General features: G+C 48.2%; 1 protein-coding gene across 2 annotated transcripts in view; it reads left to right on the top strand.

Annotated features, from left to right (window-relative positions):
* COL11A1 (collagen type XI alpha 1 chain) overlaps positions 1–18,810 on the top strand; it is a 142,650-nt gene extending 123,840 nt beyond the window's left edge. For both annotated transcript variants that reach the window (XM_079760721.1, XM_079760722.1), the window contains 16 exons: positions 85–138; positions 598–651; positions 1,652–1,705; positions 3,893–3,946; positions 4,124–4,231; positions 4,652–4,705; positions 8,122–8,175; positions 9,139–9,246; positions 10,020–10,073; positions 10,170–10,205; positions 10,291–10,344; positions 11,509–11,758; positions 12,976–13,088; positions 14,713–14,781; positions 15,846–16,079; positions 17,165–18,810. In XM_079760721.1, coding sequence (XP_079616847.1) covers positions 85–138; positions 598–651; positions 1,652–1,705; positions 3,893–3,946; positions 4,124–4,231; positions 4,652–4,705; positions 8,122–8,175; positions 9,139–9,246; positions 10,020–10,073; positions 10,170–10,205; positions 10,291–10,344; positions 11,509–11,758; positions 12,976–13,088; positions 14,713–14,781; positions 15,846–16,079; positions 17,165–17,311 — 1,497 coding nt within the window. In that variant the 3' untranslated portion in view covers positions 17,312–18,810. The remainder of the gene's footprint in view (positions 1–84; positions 139–597; positions 652–1,651; positions 1,706–3,892; positions 3,947–4,123; positions 4,232–4,651; positions 4,706–8,121; positions 8,176–9,138; positions 9,247–10,019; positions 10,074–10,169; positions 10,206–10,290; positions 10,345–11,508; positions 11,759–12,975; positions 13,089–14,712; positions 14,782–15,845; positions 16,080–17,164) is intronic.
* Positions 18,811–25,288: the final 6,478 nt, after the last annotated feature.

Here is a 25,288-nt window from a genome sequence, read left to right as displayed (position 1 = left end):
TTCCCCCATGACCTTCACCTCTTAGACGTCAGCGTTCCTAAATAGTTCTCACTTATCTCCTTCCCTCTGCAAACACCCTTCTAGGGTCCTGTTGGATTTCCTGGAGATCCCGGCCCTCCCGGGGAGCCCGGCCCTGCGGTGAGTAGCGTGGGAATCAGGGTGGGGCTGTTCCCGGCGTCTCTATTGCTGATAATCACAGAGAACATTGACTCACTCACCTCGGAGGGAAGGGGGTGGGAAGAGATTAAGTAAAGAACTTCCATGCTATGTGCAAAGCCCATGGACACAGACAATAGTGGGGTGAGGGCCGGGGGGGGGGGGGACAGTGTGGGGGTCAATAGGGGGAAACCGGGGGACCTCTGTAATCCGTTTCATCAATAAAAATAATTTTTTTAAAAAGAGCACACTACATTTGAAATTCGATGTGGTCACAATTTCACAAACCTTTATGGAAGAGGGAGAGAGACCACCGTCCTCCGAAGAAGACCGGGAAGAGCAGAGCCCTGTGTCCTGGGGGTGCGTGAGCTCCGGGCCGGGCCCGGTGCGCGTTCCGGTCTCTGGGGGGAGGGACTGGGCTCATTTCCTGTTCCCCTCCAGGGTCAAGATGGCGCTGGCGGTGACAAGGGCGAGGACGGAGACCCCGGGCAGCCGGTGAGGAAGCACCCTCTGCTTTTATTTAGTCTTTCCCTGGCCTCAGGCATTTAAGAAAATCAGAAAGAATGATCAGTTATATTTCAATTCCAGTTAAAAGGCTAACTTACATGGACTGTTTCTAAGTCGATGTGATTTAAGAAATCTAAGCAAAGCCTTCACAATAAAAATGTAGTCACATCAAGTTCTGCCCGACAGCATCAATTCAGCTGTCTGTCCACTCGTGTTAGTGTAAGTTCCATGGAGATCACAAATAGGCCGGGGAGGGGAGAACGCCAGTTTAATGTAAGCTCCGTGGAGATCACAAATGGGCCGGGGAGGGGAGAACGCCAGGTTAATGTAAGCTCCGTGGAGATCACAAATAGGCGGGGGGAGAAGGCCTGGGTGTGGCGTGTCCTGCGCATCACTCCTCCGGGCGCTGACCTCCCCGAGCCCCGCGCTGTGCTGGCTGCGGTGGGTTGGTGATGACACAGGAGCGCTGTGGCCACATGGGGCTGGGCAGGGCGGGCGGGAGCTTGAGCCGGAGCCAGAGACAAGCTGCTCCCCTAACAGCTTTGTGCCGAGATCGTGGCCCCCGGAGCTCGGGCTCACTCTGTGCCGATGGTTCGTGCTCCTGGCGCAGCGATGCTGCGTGGCACGGAGGGGCGGAGACGCGCTGTTCCATGGCTTCACACATGTATGCCATCTGAGAGGCATTACCGCCGCATGATTCTATAGTTGGCACGTCTGTTGGATGCTTGTCAGAGAAATTAGCACTTTTTAAAAGAACACAGTATTTCTGATCGCTTTCTTCGGCTCCGAGGAGTCCTCACTGGATTTCCCAGGTGTCTGCCTGCAGTTACCTAACGGCCGGTGAGGCGTCGGAAGACGGGCTGCGGTCCTCCAGGAGAGAGACGTGGGGAAATGGAGCGGGAGGGTGGGGTTCAGTCCTGATTCTGAAAAACGCTGTGGGCCGTCAAACAGCACCCAGTGGCTTACATGTGTCTTTCTCATTTTATAGGGTCCGCCCGGCCCCTCTGGTGAGGCAGGCCCGCCAGGTCCTCCTGGGAAGAGAGTAAGTTTTTAAAATTCCTTATTGGAACCATCCACGCATTATCCACTATGTGTGTAAATCCATACACTATATATGTGAGCGGTGCATTAGAATGATGCTGAGGAGTGTGCGTCCTAGAGAAGAGGGTGATTTCTGACGTTTGTCAAAATACCGAGGAAACGATCCCACTTGAGCCCCCAGGCCGAGGCTGTCACAGTGAACAGCAGCTCCATGTCTCCGTGCTTAGCCCGCCCTCTGTCTAGGTCAGTGGTTGGCAAGCCGCTCTGTTGACTAATGAGTTTGCCGACCACTGTCATATACTATACCCTTTTCCTCTTGGCACACAGTATGCCACAATTGCCTAATCCTCACGGCTTCCAACTACACGGTAACATTTAGTCTAGCAGTGGTCGGCAAACTCATTAGTCCGCAGAGCGGCCCGCCGCGGTTTGCCGACCCCTGGTTACGTGTCCTGGGCTGTTAGCGTCAGCTCCAGTGCATCCCAGAGAGATGGAATGTCACCTAAGAACACCGAAAACCTGGATGCAGGAGCCATGGGATGGGCTCGGAGCCATCCACATAAAAGGGTAGGTGGCTTTCCACGGGCAGACGTCTCTGATCTGGAAGCAGAGGAAGGATCTTAACCAAAGACCAGTGAGATGTAAATGCGTAGACCCTGTGGTGACGTTGGTTACAGCAGGCGCTGGGTCCTCCCGGTCTCTTCCGGGTGCACTGTCCATAACACAGTCCCTGTGCACCCGCCTCTCGCAGCGTTGATGCCTGCCCCATCCTTGGTGCGTGGGCAGGTGGGGAACACCGAATATGTTTCTTGGGCTCGGTCTCCCTAAGAAACCCAAAGGACGGAGCTGCTCTCCTCCGGTAGCTTTATTTTAGGGGCCTTGTCACACAACCCTCCTTCGAAGACAGAGTGTAAGTAGGTTTTCCTCTGGTCTCCCAGCAACAGAAATTTGAATTGATATTTACAGACATTCCTCTTTACAGAAATGAATTTGGTTTATAGTAAATATCTTCTTGGGATGCAATTTCTCTTCATTGACCGAGTGCCCCTTTTCCCTTCCTCCTCACTACGTTCCTTCCGTCCCCAGAACATGAACGCTTTGTCTCTGTTTTGTGGCAGCCAACAACCCCCCTCCCCTTGGTCTCCCCACACTGGAGACCAGGAAGATAGACCAACAGCCATTAGTGCCGAAGGAGCAATGGCAAGACGTGTTCACACGTATTATCATTTTTTCCACGAGTGAATCCTACACATAAGCCTTCCTAATGGAATATTGATCAGAATGTTGCAAGTGGCGGTGATACTGGCAGTCAACATTCTAACAGTTATTGAACAAAGAGGGGAATTAAGTTGTCATTTGTAGTACACGCACACCCTGTCATGCATTGGTAATCCTTGAGAATGAATGCGTATTTCCTTCAGGCACAAGACGGGTGGGTAGCTGCTGTCAGTAAGCCATGAGATGCTAAGACCCAGGTTAGCCTCACAGCTGTTCCAAAACCAAGTTCGTTCCATGCATTTTGCTGAAAAACAATTTCTGGGGCTGATGAACATAATGTGAACACGATAACCTTACAAAGCACCATCTCCCCTCCTTTCCCCAACCTCAATCTCAGTTCCTGACTCTGAGCACAATTCCTTGCAAAAATTGAAGTAAACAAGAGAGTCTGGGGAAAAACGAATGCAATTTTCTTGAGATCATCCATTTAAACTTTCAGGACTTGTGTCTGAGCTGGTGCAGAAAATTCCATCACCTTGCATTGCATGCTTGTTAAAGTAATAATAAAAATTCAATTAACTAGTGGAAATGGAATAAGTATTCCATAGTAATTGTCAGTTTTACAAGTCTTAGAGTAAGTTTATTACGGATGTGTATGTGTAGATCTTACTGTGGCGGGCTATCAAAGGCGAGCCCTGTTTGTGTCGAGTTGAAAGGTTTCTAGGAAATGCCGCAAGTGAAGACATGAATAATGCGGCAGAATTATTAGGAACCGAATGTAAATATCATGGGGATTATAATGTCTTATTTCTAGCTCAAAACTTTTTCTTTGGTACTTTGAATATTAGGTTACACAACATAAATGATTCTTCTTTACATCAGTTGGCCGCAAGAGTTAGGGATGCTGAGTTTTTTATGTCACAGGGGTCCCTGTCAGTGCAGAGGAAGTCTGACTGTGTTATGTTCGCAGGGTCCTCCGGGAGCAGCAGGTGCAGAGGGGCGGCAAGGGGAAAAGGGCGCCAAGGTAAGGTCGGCTGTGTAGGTGTTATGTGTGCAAAGCTCCTGCCTACACAGCTTTGCATACACGGCCCAACGTCTAGATTGACACTTTTTTTTTTTTTTTTTAGTCATAACACTTTTCATGAAATAACAAGACCTCTCTCCTCACTAGTCCCGTGTGCCATCTTGTATTTCCTAACAGGGGGAAGCCGGTGCCGAGGGTCCTGCCGGAAAAACTGGCCCAGTGGGTCCTCAGGGCCCTTCCGGGAAGCCCGGTCCAGAGGGCCTCCGGGGCATCCCCGGGCCTGTGGTGAGCATCTGTGATGTTTTGGTTTTTTAAAAAAACACAACACAATTCTAAATGAAAATGTGTCAGCACTATTTTATAAATTAGAGTGGGTGTTTGAAGGGAATTCGGGAAATATGTAATAATGAAAATCTTAAATATTTCAGTATGTCATTTATTTAATTAGTTCATGGTGAAATTCTGACTCATAAAGGCAGAGTAGTAAACGAAACCCTAAGATCACAAAGATGTCTTATTTTTATAGCGTGTGTGTGTGTGCCTGTAGACAAATACCACACAAAGGGAGAAGACTCGAGATTGCCTACAATTAATTGTAGGAGTTCTCCATGTGAGGGACTCCACAGGCAATGTTTGCTTTCTTCCAAAATTAAAATAAATATGTTTCTGTTTATTTAAGAAATCAATCCTGTTTATTTTCCACAGGGAGAACAAGGTCTCCCCGGAGCTGCCGGCCAAGACGGGCCGCCCGGTCCCTTGGTGAGTAGCACCCTTCCTGTTAGGAAGGGAGAATTCCAGAAATGAAATCGTTTATGAGCTACAATTTCTGTCATTCTAGCTTATAAACTGCTCTCTATTTTGTGCAACATTCAAGGAAGTGTCTTACACTGGAGAAGAGGAAAATAATCCGGATAGGTTCTTTTGAAAATATGCCCCATGATTAGGAGATCTTGCCTTGGTTCTGTCCTTTGGATGAAAAAAATGTTTCCACTCCGAGTAAAATGCCACCAGCAGCCCGGCCAGCTCTTTCCCCAAACGCGTGCAATCGCCTGCCTTCCGGGCGCTGCATTTGAAAGAGCGGCGCTGGCCCAGTCCACCGGGGATTCCTTCCCCAAATAATGTTCTCTCTGTCAGCCAGCCACGCAGCTGAGAGAGAAACACGAACCCCCGCCGGGGAAGAGAGGTGTGACTGGTACAACGCCGAGCTCGGTCATTGCCACGTGCATGCGACATGCGTGGCAGATGCGTGAAGCACTGCGTGGACCCGCTTAGCGTTCACAGACGGAGGTTATTCTAGCAGCCAGGCTGCCCTCACTGCTGCCTCAGGCAGGAAGTAAGAATTCAGGTCTCGGCCTTGAAATTCTTGCTTGCTACATGACAGATTCTATTTCATGGTACAGACATGTAAACTTCATTTTCCAGAATTAGTTATGTGCAAAGGGATTAATCCAAATGGCAAACAAAACACACAGCACTCTGTGAGAGATGCTCATTACTTTAAACAGGCGAGGACTTCCCTATCGTAGCTTAAATTTACAGAGATGAACACTGAGCAGTTATCTCGGAGACATTTACATACGCAGAAAGCCATCAAAACGGGGTCTCACAGTCTTAATTATTCAGGGAATTGGGGTCATTCCTTTTAGTAAAAATGTCACCAGAATTTCCTCTAACATGAGTGTCTTTTAACTTTCTCTGAAAAGTTAAAGATCCGTTATTTTAGTGACTGAATAGAAGTTACCAAGTTTTGAGTGACTTCAAGCAGGAGATTATCAAGTCAGCACGCGACCTCACAGGCCCTGGGCCGCCCCCCCACCTTCCACTGTTTAGGGAATATTCTCCATGAATACGGGGCGCCCCTAACTGCAGAGTGCGAGCCTGGACAAAGGAAGCGCTTCGCCTTAATGTCACCCTAAAATTCGCCAGAAATTTTTTTCTTGTTATTTCAGATTTTTCCAATAAGTATTCTGACCTTTTTCCCAGATGAAATAAACATCATGCTGGAGCTTTCCTCCGGCTAAATGGTTATATTAAAAATAAACCATCAGCCAGGCCACCCGGAGGCGGCTTGCAGAAGTCTGTACTGCTGGCTCTTAGGTAAATGTGCGTTCACAGAGCGAGGGAGGGGCGGAACGCCTCAAACCCATCGGGGCCCAGAGTGACCTGGAAAGGGTCAGAATTGAGAGCGTGGGTGCCCAGCCCTCTCCGGCTGCTTGCTTTAAGGACATATCGTTGCTTTTTCACAGCGTTTGACTGTGATAGCTAATTTTAGTGAAGATGCTACTTGGTTCTCAAGAGGGGAGAGCAAGAGGAGTCATCTCTAGGATGTCCTTCATGGCCACTCAGTGGTCTTTCAGGCTCAGCTAACGGACGTTCACTTTTGTGGGCAACTATTCTGATCGGAGCGAGGAGGAGCGGATCCCGGTCACTGGTTGAGGTCACTGAGCCTGGAGCTCCCGCTGATGGGCGGGGCCCCTTTAGGAAAGTTCCCCATCTGTAACGTGAGGACAGTCACAGCCTCCGTTCTGGACGTTAGGACGTTTCAGGAACTATTTTAGTTTTGAAGGCAGGTTAGCATCTCTGTGTTGGGCCTAAGCTTGTATTGTGTCTGATTCATTCCAATGTCGCTGAAAATTGCTCAGTGTTCATCTTTGGACACGTTTACCTTAGAACTACCTCACAGTCCCTCTTTTCACAGGCTGACCAATAAAAGAACCCACAGCGTTCTCTTTCAGGCCACAAAGGCCTGAGTAAAGGGTAGCCCGGGTAGTAAACTGCAGTTTGATTACTTTTTTATGCTACATTTAAACTCTCTGTAAGCAGGTCGAGGTGTGCAGTATTCCATAGTGATTAGCATGCTCAACATAACGCTTGCTTTTTACCAAATTAAATATTATTTCACAATATCGCAGTGTCTGGCAACGGCAAGTTAGCGAGTTTTGTGATGTTTATCAAAGCACGCCGTCTGGGAGGCACGGCGCTGCAGGGGGATGTCTGTGTGTTCCAGACACTTAAGAACGTTCTCCCGTTTTCTTTTCCATAGTATTTCTTATGAATTATGCATTTCTCTAGGGTTTTTCAATTTACAGTATCCTAAAGGGGAACTAGAAACTATGTCCACTTGGAATAACAGCTTTAAAGGCAGAGTTAGTATTCTGATGTGTCCCCGGTTCAGAGGGTTATTTATAACTACTGCTCATATCAGATCTTCCCCGATTGCTATTTCCAGCGGATGAAAATGATTAGAAACTGGTTTTTGCCTGGCAAATTCCTCCTTAGATATTGTAATTTCATAGAGATTATTAGCTTAGGGGTATTAAATAAGAATTTCCTGTACCTCCTTCATGAATAATATTCATAGAAACGATTTAAAATGCATTAGAAACACAAATAAATGTCTGATACAGTTCTCATTAAGCCCGAGCAATTAGAATTCCTAGGGTTTCTTTCTTTTTTGGCACTTTCGCTTGTACTGTTAGAATGCGATGAGGAAGCTGATTATAGCAGAAATGAATAATAATAATGGACATTTACATTGTGCTTCAGTTTAGGCAGTGCTTTTGTAGGACTGGTTTTTCTTTCACGACAACAATCCTTGGACACGGTTGTTATTATGAGGACGCTTTTCTAAATAAAGCTCAGAGGCAATCAGTGATAGATGCAAGTGTGCCCAGCTCGTGAGTGAGGGGCCGGGCTGGAGGACGCAGCCATTGGAATACCGATGCCCAGCAAGCGGCATCCCCGCCAGCTTTCTACCACCGCGACCTTTCCCCCCAGTGTACTCCACATCGAGGTTTTAAATTTTACTGGAAATAGCGTAATCTTTGAATTTGAGTTTAATGACAAAATATTTGAGTGAATAGATGTTATCTGGAAACCCCTTCTTCTAAAATTAGTGCAGTTAAAAATTTACCCTTCTCAACTGAAAAACTACATTTCTGTCTTCATATTTATTTAATCAAAATGATCATTAATGTATTTTATTATTATGGTTAAATATTCAACCATAGAGTTTTAAACATACAAAACAGTTTAGAATTCTGAAAAATAAATGCTGTTCATTATTATTTTTCAACTTGGTCAAAATTAAGTTGGCAGAGTTACCAAAACCAGACTTGCTCTGTGCATAGTACCATGATTCTCTCTATGTGTGCTTATTGTTTCTCATTATTTAGGGACCTCCCGGATTACCTGGTCTCAAAGGTGACCCCGGCTCCAAGGGCGAGAAGGTGAGACGAAGTCTGTGTTCGTACAGTTTTGATACTCTAGTAGCAGAGACCATACTTTTGCAGATTAAAGTCACCGAAAGGGAAATTTCAAAGACTGTCTTCACTGTTCTAACGAGGACAGCGCCGTCAGGCCTTAGCTCTGCAGGTGGACTAGACAGGAGACCGTACCCAGAGCCGCAGTGAAGAAGGTGCCAGAATGCCCTGCTGCCTTTCTCCGTGGCTCCGGAGGAACCGGATGGGGGAAGCCGAGGTTGTGCTAAGATAGGAATTCAGAAGTAAGCACAGGGAATAGGAAAAGGCCCGTCTTTACGCTTTAAACAAGGAAGTAAAACTTTGAGCAGACTCTTACACATAGTCATGTGATCTCCCAAAATGTATACTGAGCTGCACCAAATCATTTTTTTGTAAAATAAGCCTTTTTTAAGCTTTAAACATGGAAGTAAAAATTTGAGCAGACTCTCTTACAAATAGTCATGTGATCTCCCAAAATGTATACTGAGTTGCACCAAATCATTTTTTTGTAAAATAAGCCTTTTTCAGAATGGCATTAATATTTTTGGATTATTTTTAAGCTCCCGTATATTTCTTAAGGACTGCACAGTCTCTTAAGAATAGAAGTCATTCCGCATAAAATAAGATGCCTGTTAAAACAGTGAGCCTCCAGTTGTTGACTTCACCAACATCTGGTTACTATTGGTCTTGTAGTTGAGGGAATTCCCAGCCAGTAAAGGAAACGCTGGAGATGCTATTTTTAGAAAGCCACAGTACTCCCAGCCCTCAACATGGTCAATGTCAGCAGGAAGCGATCATGGAGGTGTGGACAGAGAGGGTCTTCATCCCACATCCTTTCAGAAAGTTCAAGTTTTGTTTCATAAATTTAATGCGCAGTTATTTTATGATGAGAATGGACTGCCTGGCTGTAATTTCTGTAGCGTTAACATGTCCTTTCTCTGCCTCCCACAGGGGCATCCTGGTTTGATTGGCCTGATCGGGCCTCCAGGAGAACAAGGCGAGAAGGGTGACAGAGGGCTGCCCGGGACCCAGGGATCTCCAGGAGCGAAGGGCGACGGGGTGAGGAAAGACATCAGTTTCCTGTCCATCCCATGAGACACACACACACACAGCACGTGCAAGGCCTTCGTACTTGACCAAGGGGGGATTTAGAGCGTCTTTATTCTAATCTCCTTGCGTCAGTGCTGTTTTCAAAGAAAAATTTATTTCACCTTAGAATAGATAAATTAAAAGCATGCCAAGTCGAATCACAGAAGTTACAGTTCAGTAGTTAATCGCGCTAACATGTATTGATCCCCAGCACTTGCAAATCATTATTCTGAAGGCTGCAGAAACATAAATATGTATGTAGACATTGAAGCAACATACACTGAGTGGCCAGATTATTATGATCTCTGAATGCATAATAAGCTGGCCACTCAGTGTATATCCTATATAATAAAAGGCTAATATGCAAATTGTCCCCCTGACCAGGAGTTCGACCAGCAGGCAGGCCGGCCAACCGCCCATGTCCCCTCTCTCTGGCCGGACCCCACCCATGCACGAATTCATGCACTGGGCCTCTAATATATATATACACACACACACACACACACACACACACACTGAGTGGCCAGATTATTATGCATTCAGAGATCATCATCATCTGGCCACTCTGTAGAAAAAAACAAAACAGACTGTCTTGCCAAGTTATTTCTTAGATGGACAATGGGAAACGGAAGCTCTTCTCGGTACTGTTTGCGCTCTCTGAATTCTGCGCTGTGCACTGCTATGCAAATCACGGCAACGTGATGCTGAGAAAAGCCCTCTAACACGGCTGACTCTCTCCCTAGGGAATTCCAGGCCCTGCCGGTCCCATCGGGCCCCCTGGTCCTCCAGGCTTACCAGTAAGTACCAGGGAAGAGAGCTTTATAACGTAACCGTACACATGCCCCAGAGACACCGTCCTCCTCACCTCTCTGACTTGCTCTTGCCTTTTCCAGGGCCCGCAAGGTCCCAAGGGGAACAAAGGCTCCACGGTGAGTCCCCGCGCCTGCGGCGCTTCTCAGCGAGGCGGCCCCGGTGCCTGTTCTCCGTTCACCTCGTTCCTTCTCCTTCCCACAGGGACCCGCTGGCCAGAAGGGTGACAGTGGCCTGCCAGGGCCCCCCGGGCCTCCGGTGAGTGCGCGGAGAGGAGTGGCCTCGGGGCTCTTAGGGTCCCGAGAGGACGCCTCCACATGTGTGTTGGGGGGGGGGGGGGGGCTGGCACATGCTGCCAACGTCCGATTTTCTGGGGAACGGCAACCACATTCGGAAGCCCCGGTCTGCACGCCGAGGCCTGTCCTAGGTTGGCTTCGCTGGGCGAATGTAGATGCTTTCATTATCTCTGTTCGGGTAGTCCTGCTCGTATTGGTTTCTTAAGAAAATCATATGTTTTGATGTCAGATTTTCATGAAAGCCACAAAGATACATTTACATCTGACACTCAAAACAGAGGGCCGGCATTGTTTTCCCGCCGCATCTGACGCTAAGAAAAGCAGTAATAACCACCTCTCCACCCCCCCCCCCCCCCCCCCCCCGTGTGAACGCTGGCCTTTCCAGGGTTCACACTGAGTGACGGGTCCTGGGGAAAGGCTTCAGGCTCCTGGCCTGGGCTTGCTTCCCAGCTGTGGGGGGTTAGTGTGCGTCACCCACAGCATCTTACTGTCCACCCAGGGGCCCAAGGGCTGGGGGCCAGTCTGATGAGACCTCCCGCCCGGCGTGTAGGTGGCTGTCTTCTGCCGACGCCTCTTCACGCTGACTTCTGTCTAGGCAGGTCTCTGTGCCCCCATCTTCCTTCACCCCAAGGAGGCCAGTCTAGGACCCGCCCTGATGCTCTCACTGTTACCTCACTAATTAGAGCCACAGCACCCCCATTGCCAAATGAGTCTTATTCCGAGGTACTGGCACTCCAGACCTCTACATGTGAGTGTCTGTGGGACACGATTCGACCCGTAACGATATGGATCGACGATTTAGTGAAAAGTCAAGTCTGGTGCAATTTCTTTTGAGTTTGTTCATTTATAAATGTTTGAAACAAGCTAAGGTGTATTTGTAAAGGATTGAAGTATCATCAAGCACAATAGACACCTCCTTAGACACACAAGAGCCTTAAAGTGGCGCTCCGTCTTCAGGGGCTGGAAGCTAACTGTGGGGATACGGGCTGTGGATGAGGACTAACTAATAGACGAGAGCAGGCTTCTGGTGAGTGTCCACGCAGTGCGTGCTCCGTCACCAGCAATAACTCAGCTCTGCAGGCTGTCCGACCGCAGGAAACACGGCCTGATGTCCTCTCTCTCGCAGGGCCCCCCCGGGGAGGTCATCCAGCCTTTGCCCATCCTGTCGCCCAAGAAGACGAGGAGACACACGGAGGGCATGCAGGCCGACGCGGGGGATGCTACGCTCGACTACTCGGATGGGATGGAGGAAATATTCGGTTCCCTCAACTCCCTGAAACAAGACATCGAGCACATGAAGTTTCCCATGGGCACGCAGACCAACCCGGCCCGCACGTGCAAGGACCTGCAGCTCAGCCACCCCGACTTCCCCGACGGTACGTCCGTGACACATGGCCCAGCCCAGGCCCACCCCAAGCACGGAGCCTTTCCGTTCCGGGGCGCGGCGTCCGCTCGTGCATTCTCGTTAAGTGTTAAGTCTCCAACTAAAACGCAAGCCAACGATTTATTAATTCCAATCTTATAGACAGAAAAAGTCATTTATGCTGCATAATGCAAGATCTGCTTTGGAAAACCCGTGTCTGTTAAATAAGGGTTCATTAAATTATGACAAGATCATTTTCGGATGATTATAGATAACATAGGTGCACTTTGCCTTGTAATAGCAGTCATAGAATGGGGCTTATGTGTGCACACATATGTGCATGTTACCATATAATTATTTATATCGTATACCCTAACTTACTTTACATTAATATGAGTAAAGTCAACATGATGAAATAGTGTAACAATCATATTTGATCCAATGAGCAGAATATTTAAGAATTAGGATAGCTTGGAGCAAAAATTTGTTTCACCCATCCACCAATAGCCAGAACAACTGCTCATACCTATTTACCATCTTTACCCACCCAACACCAACAGCAAGGTCATGCACAGGATAAAATGTGTTCTGAACCACTTAGATAATGGCATTAACAGGAAGCGGCCTCCAAATACACAGAATCCACCTGCCTCTGAGGGCCCCAGGCAGAGGAGGAGGACATTGACTGCAGGAAGGAGTTTTCGCTGTAAAGTAATGCTCACGGGTAATCCTTCAGGCCGAGTAGATACTACCACCACCTCCATTGTTACCAGTGAGTAAACCAAGAAGATATACAGTGGCTATTCTACTCGGCTGCCTTCGGTGGTAAATAATACCGGCGGGTTTAAGGTGGAGCATATATCTGCCTCCGTGTGCATGCGATTTCATTGCACGTGAGCAGTAGAAGGTTACTATTAGAGGAGATGACATGGAAGCTGAGGCCTGAAAGGAAGAAGCGTGCTAGGAATAAAAACGGGTGTCCAGGCCGAGGACCTGGGGTCCGTGCACAGCTCTGAGGCAGACAAGACAAAAGGGTCACTTTTTACTCTTAGAACACAGACCCCAAGACGACCGAAAGCGTACGAGAAATCCCTGTGGGGAAAGATGGGTGGATATTTATTGTACCTTCTTTCTCTCTCTAATGAAATTGGGTACATAATGCAGTTGATTTCAGACCCGCATGTGTTTGCCCATGACCTTTGTCCATGACCTATTGTTCCCTGCCTCCAGGTGAGTACTGGATCGACCCTAACCAAGGCTGCTCAGGAGATTCCTTCAAGGTTTACTGCAATTTCACGTCGGGCGGCGAGACGTGCATTTACCCAGACAGGAAATCCGAGGGGGTGAGTGCCAGCGCGTTGGTGTGACGGCTGACAGTTCCTGCCGTGTGTTTGCAATATTGAGCTAAACAGGAAAATTATCCTGTCGGATTTCCATTCAGCTGCTTTCCTTACGGAGTAATTAGAGCATCCATTTGCATAAACATGACTAAGGCACCCAAGTGATGTGTGGCGTTAACAAATACTTCTCTCCTGCATTTCACCCACATGTGTTCCTGTTGCACCTGTGTGCTCGCCCGAAGTCTAGGGCTTTCCACGACCAGCCGATCCTCAGGTTTCAGCGCATGGGTAGCAGCCTTCACGCCGCCCCCAACGTGGTAGAACTCACAGCTGTGCCTGATGCTGGAAATAGTTCCATAAGCATTCCTTTCTCACATAAAAGAAGAGCCTTCTCCACACATGCATACTTTTTAAAAGTTTAGTCCCTTCAAACCCATTTCTTTGTGTTTTTTTTGTTTTGTTTTCATCAACCGAGGATATTCTTACATTGACTTTCAGAGAGAATGGAAGAGAGAGGGAGAGACTGAGAGAAACACATCGATTGGTTGCCTCCTACAGGAGCCCAGCCAGGGCCCAGGCTAGAGAGAAGCCTGCAACCGAGGTACATGCCCTTGACCAGAATCGAACACAGGACCCTTCAGACCACAGGCCGACGCTCTATATCCACTGAGCCAAACCGGCTAGGGCCAAACTCATTTCTTGGTTTTCACCTAGCAGTATCAGTATATTTGAGTTCTATCTTTAAAGCTAAGAGCTAATTATTAATATAATGAAAGATTTTTCACTGGCATAATTATAGTCTCCAAACACAATACAGGTGGGAAATTTTGCTTTTATGTTATGTTAATAATCCACATTTTTCTTAGGAAATGGCGTGTGTCTCAGAGTTACAGAAACTCCCTAAGTCAAAACACTGGCTTTGTGTGCAGCTCCTCTCCTGAGGGAGGTGTGCAGGGCGGGGCGTAGGGGCAGGAGACAAAGCAAACTTGCATTTCCCACCTGCCTGGCACGCGGGGAAGCATCACAGAGCTCCTGGCGCCCCAAAGACCTGCGGCAAAGAGGAAAACGCGCCCCCTTACACTGCTGACTCCAGCGCCCTACCGTGAGGCCTTGGCGAGCCGTAGGTACCGCTCATCTTCGCAAAGCAAAACGATAAACGCAGATCTGAAATTCAGAGCATTCTTCCCAGCAGGGAATGGCCAGGCTCGCTTCCCGCCAAGGACTTTCTGTAGCATCCCCCTCAGTTGCTGGTGGGATACTATCAGGACTCGACCTTGGCTAGGAATGCTGGTGGTGCCCGCCAGTGGCTGATGCCACGCAGCACTGTGAGGGCATCCTTGGCAAAGGGTGAGCTGGGAGTCCCAGCTGTGTTCCCTGCAGCCCTGTGCTTGCCTTTACCAGATTGTTTCCCCTTCTTCTGAGCAGTGAAAGGAAACAGAGAAAAGGACTCGTCTTCACTAAATGGGATTCCCAGGATCCATCTCAAAGTTTGCCCTCTATATCGTTTTGTGTAATCCAGAATAGGCCATTTTGCATCTCGCTCCTGCTGAAAATTACTGATGTATACATACATGTTATTGTTCATGCTGTTTACCAACTGTCTGATTTCCCTGCTCTTTCGCAACAGGTGAGAATTTCATCGTGGCCAAAGGAGAAGCCAGGAAGCTGGTTCAGTGAATTTAAGAGAGGAAAACTGGTATGTTGGTACCTCAACATGCAATGGTTTCTCTGGAGCTTCGTAAATGAGGCTCAGATTTCCTATCACTGATGGTGCTAGTCTAGATTATACGAAGCAGGACCTATGGCTCTTACACTACTGTGGCATAGACTTTAGAGAAATCTAAAATTTTCTATCAAAAAAAAATGTAGATATACTAAATTTGCTAAAATCATCATCAATTAGATATACATTCTATTATCTGAGATAGACATCAGAAAAATGGTTTATGTTAGAAACATCAGGCAGAGAGAATATATCTACTTAGTATCTTTGATTCTGACAATTTCATTTTGTGTTCTTCACTTCTATAAGATTTCATTTCAATATAATCTGGATGAATTTCTTAATTTTTTCTAAAAATCTAAGTTTATATGTCTCAGCTGAGCCCAGCTCTTTTGATTATACCTCATAAGACAATTTATAACTTTGGTAAAAGAGACAGTTTTTAAGGCTTTGCAATCAGGACTATTTTCCTTACTAAATCCCAAGCAAATGTTTTCTGACAACACATTCCCTGAGAATGGGTGAGCAGGCGGGTCTGAGCGGAACAGTACAGACCGGAGCTGCCTGAGAGACCATGGCCCCATGGGAACTGCGGGGACGCGTTTACAGATTTGCTTCCAGTTGGTACACTGCCATTTCTAAAGGAGTCGGCGAAGTCAGACAGCATAAACACAGTTCCCTTTACGTCGCACGGAGACACCTCAGTTTCCAGCTTTATGGTTAGAAAACAAATGCAAGGAAAGGCTTTTCGGAAACACAATTGTTTTCTGATGAGGAAACTGAAGCCTAGAAATGAAGTGATTTTTTTTCCAAGATCAGCAGAGCTCACAGCAGCTCAGGTGGGAACAGCCCCGATTTCGGAAGATCCTGGCTCTGGGTCTCCTGCCCCTCAGCACACACGTCCCTGAAAGGGACATGGCTCTGAGGCCCACCCGCACGCTCCCGGCTTCCCGGGTCCCCGCCGACGGGGATGTCATCCCGTTAGGACCGAGCGGAGGAGCAGGGTCTTGACGTGTCTTTGGCGTGTTTGTCCCCAGCTCTCCTATCTGGACGTGGAAGGCAATGCCATCAACATGGTGCAGATGACCTTCCTGAAGCTGCTGACGGCGTCCGCGCGGCAGAACTTCACCTACCACTGCCACCAGTCCGCCGCCTGGTACGACGCGGCCACCGGAGGGTACGGCAAAGCGCTCCGGTTCCTGGGGTCCAACGACGAGGAGATGTCCCACGACAACAGCCCGTACATCAGAGCGCTGCACGACGGCTGTGCGGTGAGTCTCAGCTGCGCGGCCCGGGAGGCACAGGGCCCTCATGTGGCCCCATGTCACACAGGCAGTGCCTTTGCTAAGATCTGATGCTGATCACTGACATGTGGAAATACAGTCTCTTAGAAACCTCTGATACACACACAGGAGGGAGAGAGAGAGAAACATCCATCATGAGAGAGAATCACTGATCGGCGGCCTCCTGCACACCTCCTACTGGGGATGGAGCCCACAACCCGGGCATGTGCCCTGACCTGGAATCCAACCATGACTTCCTGGTTCATAGGTCAAGGCTCAACCACTGAGCCATGCCAGGTGGGCAGGCAGACATATTTTTAAAGCCACAACAGAAGGTAATCTTGTTGATGAGGGCTTGCTGGTTGGCACTACATGACACCAGTGTAGACGCCACTGTTACTTCCCGAGGATAAAACTAAGAAAAGTATCTTTTTCACACCCTGGGAATTGCATGTAAGAAAATGGCCCATAGACGCCCCCAAAAAGCCCAGTTTTAGCTGATGGCTGAAGAGAAGGCACAGTTACAAGTGAGCAGGCGCACCAGGGCCAAGGAGAGGAGCTGCCCGCAGCTCACGGGAAGGAGGAAGGAGGTGCTTTGGGTTCTGCAGTAGAAACGCGCTGACCGCTGTGCACAGGTTTCCTATACACCCGGGCCTGCTCTCACCTCTTGCATTTAATTCCTATATTCCAGTTTTCCTTAAGAAAATTTGACTATGACTATATCTTATGATTCTACTCATAAGGATATATTATTTATGTAGGCGTATAACCCAATACCAACATTAGTTTTCCCATTAAACAGTAATTATCAATTCAGTAAGATTCTCTTCAACCGTGCAATTTATTAGAGTATTATAGTTGGGTAATTATAGCTAAATATGAAATGGCGGTGCCAGCATTCAATGACATAAGTGATAACAGGAAGAGTTTATGACCTCAATAATGGCAAATTTGTGCTTCCACTCTCCTCATCTTCCTACCTCCCTTCAGAAGCTCCCTAAGGAAAAAATAACATCTATGTTAAAACTATAAAGTGATTGCATAACTTGTTCAATTTCTGCTTAACTTTACAGTCCAGAAAAGGCTACGAAAAGACTGTGATTGAAATCAACACACCGAGAATTGACCAAGTCCCTATCGTTGATGTAATGATTAATGACTTTGGTGATCAGAATCAGAAGTTTGGATTCGAAGTTGGCCCTGTCTGTTTTCTTGGCTGAGGTTAGGACGAAGAACATGTGAAATCAACAGGAAACATACCTTGGTGCCACCCACCCATTTGATGCCACATGCGAGTTTTGAGTAAGGATGGCATAGAAAACAACTCGTCACGTATACAATGTACCCGTTAGGAAGTACTGACGCCCTCACCCGTGAGGGCAGAATCACATGGCAAAAGCTTTGAAAATAATTTAAAAAAAAAGATAGTGTGGCTGAGATGGAAATAAGCCTTATTCTTGATTCCCAATTTTCACCTCTCCTTTTCCTATTTGGATTTCTTTGGTGCTGTAGAAAAAAAAAAGAGAGAAAAATATATATTCATAAAAGCTATGGTGCTCATTCCCATCCATGAAGGATGTGCTAAAACAGTGTGTTTAATAAATTGTAATTATTTTGTGTACAGTTCTATACTGTTATCTATGTGTCCGTGTCCAAAACTTGCGTGTGTGTCTGAATTCCATTTGGCTCGAATTTTACGACAATCGCAGAACTATGATGGCAATAAATGTATGTATTATGAAAAAAATAAAGTTGTCATTTCTGATGGCTCTAATTCCCTGTCTCCGATGAACAATAAAATGCCTTTGTACATATTGCCGTTGAGGGGTTCAGTTATTCGATGCCGGCAACAAATTTCTCCGAGGCGCGCGTCCATCAACGTCTCTGCTGACAGTAACGTGGACGGATTCCAGCCAAATAGACGCATCTGGATGCTTTATGCAGTGCCATACCTCAGCTTCCTTTCTTCCCAGAGTCCAGGATCTCACAGGCTACTTGTATATACATGGAAAACAAGCAAGTTTCTATTTCCGGACAGGAGAATGTGTCTGAGAAGCTACTTAAAAACACACGGATGCCTCCATCAATCAGCTGTACAATTTTGTTACTACCTTATCTCACCGCTCCGGCGCGCTTCGGTCACGCAGGTTAATATTCAAAGTGGGGAGCTCAGCAATTATTTATGAATATGTTCAATGTTGTACTTTTCAAAACAAATCAGCTTCTTGAATTGGATTCTGAGTTGCATATTATAAGAGTCTCCAAAAATCATTTTACCTGCACCTGCCCAACAAATACTCTTTCTTTTCTTTTAATATCATGCATTATCAGACCTACCTAATTGCTAAAGTACATAGATATGGTGGACTGTTACTAACAGTGCTTGTTTTAAAAGTCATACTTAATGAACAACAATCAAAACATCTTTTCCCCACTAAGGTCTTTTCTTTCAGGTAGCTTGAAATAGCAGTAAAATTTAAAAACTACAAATTGAACTTTGTATCTATTCTAAGTAATATATGTCAGACTTGAAAATACATGTTTTATTATTGCTGATATGAAGTGTTAAGTTAATTGATGCCAGATTCCACTGGACCCTTTCCAACCGATAATTTATCACGAAAGCGCATACCTGTAATGTTGACATGAAAACGTGAACGTGTGTCCTTCAGAAGTTCTTTTATTTTTGAAATTAAGTTTGTAAATGTCCTTTGGAGAAGGGAGGTATGAATCGTATAAATAAACTCAAGTCTTGTCTACCTGGTCGGTCCTTCTCTTTCCTAAATCGGTTCCAAATCGCTTTCCCCTGCAGACAGGGCTTCCGATTCTGCGTGCTGACCAGCCAGGTTGGAATTGTTTTACGTTTTAAAAAATAATAATATCCTTCTCAGAAAAGTTGTTTAAATCTCCACTTGTCTAAAACGTATCACCACATGGTAATACTCTATTTGCAAAATAAAAATAGGTTACATTTAAAGTTTCAGCACAGGTACTTCTCATAGGTAAACATTTTGCAAGGTTTCTAACATATTAATAATTTCAGCATTAAAAGTATTTTCAGAACTTTTTTTGAAACAGAGTCTCTAAATCACCCCTGAAATAATATTGTTAATGAAGAGGTGTTCCCTACCTCAGACAATTTAATAAATGAATGGCAATAACACTATTGTGCATATTGATCTATGCTGGGAGAGCTGTCCATTTAAATAAAATAGCCTCAAATTTGGCACTCAATAGAACTATTTCCTACTCCTTTTATGTGTGGATACAGCCTTCTGCTTAGAATTGGATTTTTTTCTCCCTTATTATTGATTTAATCTAGACAAAAGGAAGCTCAGTGGAATAGAAAAGGCATATTCTATGTGTAAGTTATTCATGCATAGACCATGAAGAATAACACTGACTTCAATGCATGGGTGGATTCTTGGCCAGATGTACATAAAAGTTGGTCTCTCTTTATGAAAATTACCAATACAGAAGGCACTATTTAAAATGAGTTCAGATACTACAGAAAAGCATTTATGAAATGGACCAACACCAAAAATAATCAGAAAATCCTGGAAAATATCAATGTGTTTACTAATTCTCTGAAGGACTTCTTATTTTTTGGCTGCCATTTCTGAGTGCCTCTTCATAGGAAATTGTATAATTTAATTTCTATAGAAAGAATAAGTTTTTTTTCCTAGCATATTAGATTAAAAATATTTTCATTATCAATAGCTTAGAGATGTTTCAAAATTGCGTCTTGTTAAGTATTTTTAAGTTTTTAGATCCTTTTAAATCTAGGGAGAGTTCTGTCAGAATCCTTTCATATGCTCACTATACACGTGTAAGGATTCCTCAGAGACCAGTTCTGTGTGTTTTATACCTGCCTTCTCGCCCACTCTCCATAGGTTTCATGTTCTGGACCCAAACAACACACACGCCATGGTGAACTCTGTCCTCAGACCTTTCTTGTTATCATAACACGGGGTAATAGGATTATTCTAGAAAACCATTTCTATTCATTCCTGGCATTCATTATGCAGAAATATTAACTGCAAGTCATATAAGTACAGGGTGTCCCCCAAAAAGATGTGTACACCCCTTAGCAGCTGATCCGATTACATCTTGAAAATGGAATGTATTTTAATAAGCACTGCCTTTGCACTTATTCAAAGTGTGCGTGTATATTTTTGGGACACCCTGTATGTCCGACAACCCCCGTAAATAAATCGCAGCCCCTCCTTGCGGGTCCCGTACCCCCCAACACAAGACGAGCGCCGAAGGGAGCACAGAGTGGGAGGTTGCGAACCGTGGGCAGGTCTCCCCAGGCTGCTGAGGATGTGACCCTATTTCTAGGCGCTCACACAGCGCTTCAGGTGGAGCCCGTGGGAGAGAAGGACCCCGAGGCAGCTTTCTGGGGTCACAGTGCACGGTCCTCTGCATGCTGGGTAATTGCACAATAAATGAGTCCCCCAAGGGCCGAGCGCACAGATGTAGACTGAGAGCCAAGTGCAGTTTCCACCTCCACGTTTCCCACCTCTCCCGTCACCCCGGAGCGAGCGCTCCCTTCCAGAACGGGGCCAGGAACTCAGGAGCGCCCCTCCTCCCGGACCTGTAGGAAGAGGGGGACGCTCTGCAAAGGGCATGATCACAGTGCCAGCCAGCAGCCGCGGTGGAACACCAGCTCCAGGAAGGATGCTCCACGGACCCCAGAAGGCGCAGCGGCATCTCTGTAAGTAACCGGGAGCCCCATCGCAACAGAGGGCTCCCCGGGCCCCTTTCCCCGGGGTGGGGTGTGCCCGCGGCCCGGAAGGCTGAGTCCCGGGGTTTGGGGTCTCGGATGCTCTGCTCTCCAGCATCGCTTTAGTGCAGGTGTGACGGGCGATGCCCGGGGACGCAGGGCTGCAGGGCCGTGACACTGTCCACCGCGCAGAGGCTCACCCCGCGGGCGGCCACTGGGCCACAGCGAGCCTGCGGGGCCTCGTTCCTTTTCCACCCAGTAAGCCCGTCCCCGGCATCCAGGAGCGGGCTGGCCAGGGTCGGACAGAGGGGGAAAGAGGTACAGATGGTTAGTGCTGTCCTCCTAAAAATGCACACTGACGTCATGCCAGGACTCTCCGCGGCCCCTGCCGAGGCCCCGTTAGGTAACTCCCTCCCGGCGGCGTGTCTGCCGCTCACACCGCTCACAGCAGTCACCCAGCACACAGCCTGCCGTCTGTACGTGACCTCCGTGTGTGTGTCTGTCTGGAAAGGATGGACGCGCTCTTCGCTCCTCACCAGGAAGATCTGCATTTGTCAAAATTGAAAAGCTAAACCCACTTCCCGGAATGTATTCCGGTGACAGCCGAGGGCAGAGGAAGCCAGCGCGTGGACGAGCTCCCTTCACCGCCTCGACAGGGCGTCCCGTGGCAATAAGATGCTGGCCGGCTGTGTGGGGGCTCGGGAGGGACATGATGATCTGGGGGCGCAGGCAAACCGCCACCTCCACGGCGTGCACCTCTGTGTGGGGTGGACAGACTCACTCAAGTGCCACAAAGTCCTCTGGGACAGGCCGTGATTGGCAGGTCCCTCGGGGCAGCAGCGTGGGAGGGTCGTGTAAGGATTCTGACACCACACAGGCGTGGGCGTGGGATCCGCTTCAAGAAAAGGAAGTTGCTGAGTAAAAATGACCACAGCTACCATTTTATACGGTAAGATGTAGTCTGAAACCCCGAGTTGTATTTTGATGTGACTAAAATTCATTACATGGCAGCATACTTCGCATGTGAGGGAGCGTTCCGAACTAGCTATGGCTACATGGCTATAGAGACTTTCCCCGCCCGACTGAGAGAAATGAGAAGAGAGAGACAATGCTAACAGCAAACAACAAAATCCCTCAACGTATTCACAATTTAACTCAAGGGAGGAAAGCCATGTGACTAGGTAAGTACCTTTTTTATTTGAGATTTTTGATGAAATTGTTAAAAGTCTTATCAGAAATTCTTCTCAATGTGAGGGAACCTCCCCCACCTTTGCCCCCCAAGTCCCACCCCCACCCCAGCCCAGGGAAGGAAAGGGGGGAGGGGGGAGGGGGTTGGTGAAAGGCCAGGCAGGGGGCAGGCTGGGGGCAGAATTTCTCATTGACTATTTTCTAAAGATCCAGCCAAGCGGTTTGAATTTATCAACATCATAAAGGCAGGTAATAACACTGATAACAATGATAATACGTGGCACATTTTATGATTGGCCAAATACAGGGGCGGGGACAGCTGTGGCAGGGCTTCCGGCAGTGACTGGGGCCCAGACCAGTGTGTGCGGTAATGACCGTTGGTATGCGGTAAGAGAAGGTACAGGAATGTCCCACCTCAATAGCGGAAGAGAGATAAAGTGTGTTAATACAGGAGACAATGATTACACCGTAAAAAATCTCTGATTAAAAAACAACGACTGCTCATTATTCTTTTCATGTTGGAGAACAGTGAACAAGGGTTTGTTTTCCTTTTTCTTGCCCTTCTTCCCACGCCTGCCAGTTCTCCGCGCAGCTCCCACCAGCTGGCCTGAGGCTTAGAAACAGGGAATGAAGCGTGAGCCACGGCCCAGCAACGCGGGTCCGACCACCACAGGGAAACCCCAGCGGAACCTCAGAGATAACACGAGCCCAGCCATGGGAACCGGCCCATCGACAGCACCGCGTGAGGCCTCGGCCGCAACGTCATCTCACAGCCCAGCTCAGGCAGAGAAACCATTCAGCAGCGCTCATCGCGGTGAAGAAAGCCTCGGGGCAAAGAAAATCCGAGTGTCTGAGAAAGCGCTAGTGTTGATGCCTGTGGTTCCCGGGACAGGTGGCAGCTGCCCCCACAGGGGTGACGGCTGAGCCATGTACCAGCTCCAGGCGCATCCACATTCCATACAGTTACACTGGTCCCCGGGACGGAGCCCGCTGGGCAGTCAGCCCATGGCTGCTCTTAGGGAGCCCCTCTCCGCTGCTGGGCAGAGGTTCTCTGTGCCCGGAGCTGTTTGCCAAACATGGGACAGGATCCCCCATGAGCTGGGGAAAGACATGGGACAGGATCCCCCATGAGCTGGAGAAAGACATGGCACATGGGACAGGATCCCCCATGAGCTGGAGAAAGACATGGCACATGGGACAGGATCCCCCATGAGCTGGAGAAAGACATGGCACATGACACAGGATCCCCCATGAGCTGGAGAAAGACATGGCACATGGGACAGGATCCCCCATGAGCTGGAGAAAGACATGGCACATGGCACAGGATCCCCCATGAGCTGGAGAAAGACATGGCACATGGGACAGGATCCCCCATGAGCTGGAGAAAGGCATAGGACAGGATCCCCCATGAGCTGGAGAAAGACATGGGACAGGATCCCCCATGAGCTGGAGAACGACATGGCACAGGATCCCCCATGAGCTGGAGAAAGGCATGGCACATGGGACAGGATCCCCCATGAGCTGGAGAAAGGCATGGCACAGGATCCCCCATGAGCTGGAGAAAGGCATGGGACAGGATCCCCCATGAGCTGGAGAAAGGCATGGCACATGGGACAGGATCCCCCATGAGCTGGAGAAAGACATGGCACAGGATCCCCCATGAGCTGGAGAAAGGCATGGCACATGGGACAGGATCCCCCATGAGCTGGAGAAAGGCATGGCACATGGGACAGGATCCCCCATGAGCTGGAGAAAGACATGGGACAGGATCCCCCATGAGCTGGAGAAAGGCATGACACAGGATCCCCCATGAGCTGGAGAAAGACATGGCACAGGATCCCCCATGAGCTGGAGAAAGACATGGCACAGGATCCCCCATGAGCTGGAGAAAGACATGGCACAGGATCCCCCATGAGCTGGAGAAAGACATGGCACAGGATCCCCCATGAGCTGGAGAAAGACATGGCACAGGATCCCCCATGAGCTGGAGAAAGACATGGGACAGGATCCCCCATGAGCTGGAGAAAGGCATGACACAGGATCCCCCATGAGCTGGAGAAAGACATGGCACAGGATCCCCCATGAGCTGGAGAAAGACATGGCACAGGATCCCCCATGAGCTGGAGAAAGACATGGCACAGGATCCCCCATGAGCTGGAGAAAGACATGGCACAGGATCCCCCATGAGCTGGAGAAAGACATGGCACAGGATCCCCCATGAGCTGGAGAAAGGCATGGCACAGGATCCCCCATGATCTGGAGATAGACATGGGACAGGATCCCCCATGAGCTGGAGAAAGACATGGCACAGGATCCCCCATGAGCTGGAGATAGACATGGCACATGGGACAGGATCCCCCATGATCTGGAGATAGACATGGCACATGGGACAGGATCCCCCACGAGCTAGAGAAAGACATGGCACATGGGACAGGATGCCCCATGAGCTGGAGAAAGGCATGGCACAGGATCCCCCATGAGCTGGAGAAAGACATGGGACATGGGACAGGATCCCCCATGAGCTGGAGATAGACATGGGACAGGATACCCCATGAGCTTGTCTCCCCTCGGCCTGACCTCCAAAGCATCTGAGGATATTTCTATGAACCACCAGGAGGACTGTTGCCTAGCAACCGGCAGCCCTGAGGATGTCACTAAGGGAAGGGTAGCCATGGTCTACACTGGTGTCCAGAGACTAACCTAGTGGAATGCGTTGGCTCAGATACGCCCATTTACACCCCTTTTTAATTCGTTGCTAATGTTGACAAACTTGAATTTCTGGCCCCTCCTGGAAACGCGGGGCTCTGACACAAGGTCGGGCAGTGCCCAGGGCGTCCTTCCGAGGGGGTGCCGAGGGGGCGCATGCTCTGACTCGCTGTGCCCTCAGCTCGCCCCTTGTTTTGCGAATACCTCATCTGCTTCCTGTGCGCTGACCGTCTGGGCATGTGAGTCCTAAACCCAGGTCAGATGTCTTCAACAAAAGCAGCAAAGCAGGATGGAGGTTAGGGAATATGGATCAGAGAAGGAGTTTATTGTCCCCCCTCCCAAATAAAAGGCCCAAATACTTATTGTAATAAACTCGGAAGACACTGGGCAGGTCACCCAGATATCAAGGAAAGGGGGTCGGAACGGAGCTCATGAAAGGTGAGACACATGGCAAGGAGGTAAGAGACTATTTGACGGGGTGGTTCACACTTATTTACCCAGAATAACCAGGGCAGCCAAACCCCAGAAAGACCCCATCCGAGTAAAAGCCTCTGTACCACGCCACGGATCGTGGGGC

The sequence above is a fragment of the Cnephaeus nilssonii genome (genome assembly GCF_951640355.1).
Source record: "Cnephaeus nilssonii genome assembly, chromosome: 21".
Classification (NCBI taxonomy): Eukaryota; Metazoa; Chordata; class Mammalia; order Chiroptera; family Vespertilionidae; genus Cnephaeus; species Cnephaeus nilssonii.
The sequence above is the reverse complement of the archived record's forward strand: the minus strand, read 5'-3'. Positions and strand labels throughout refer to the sequence as shown.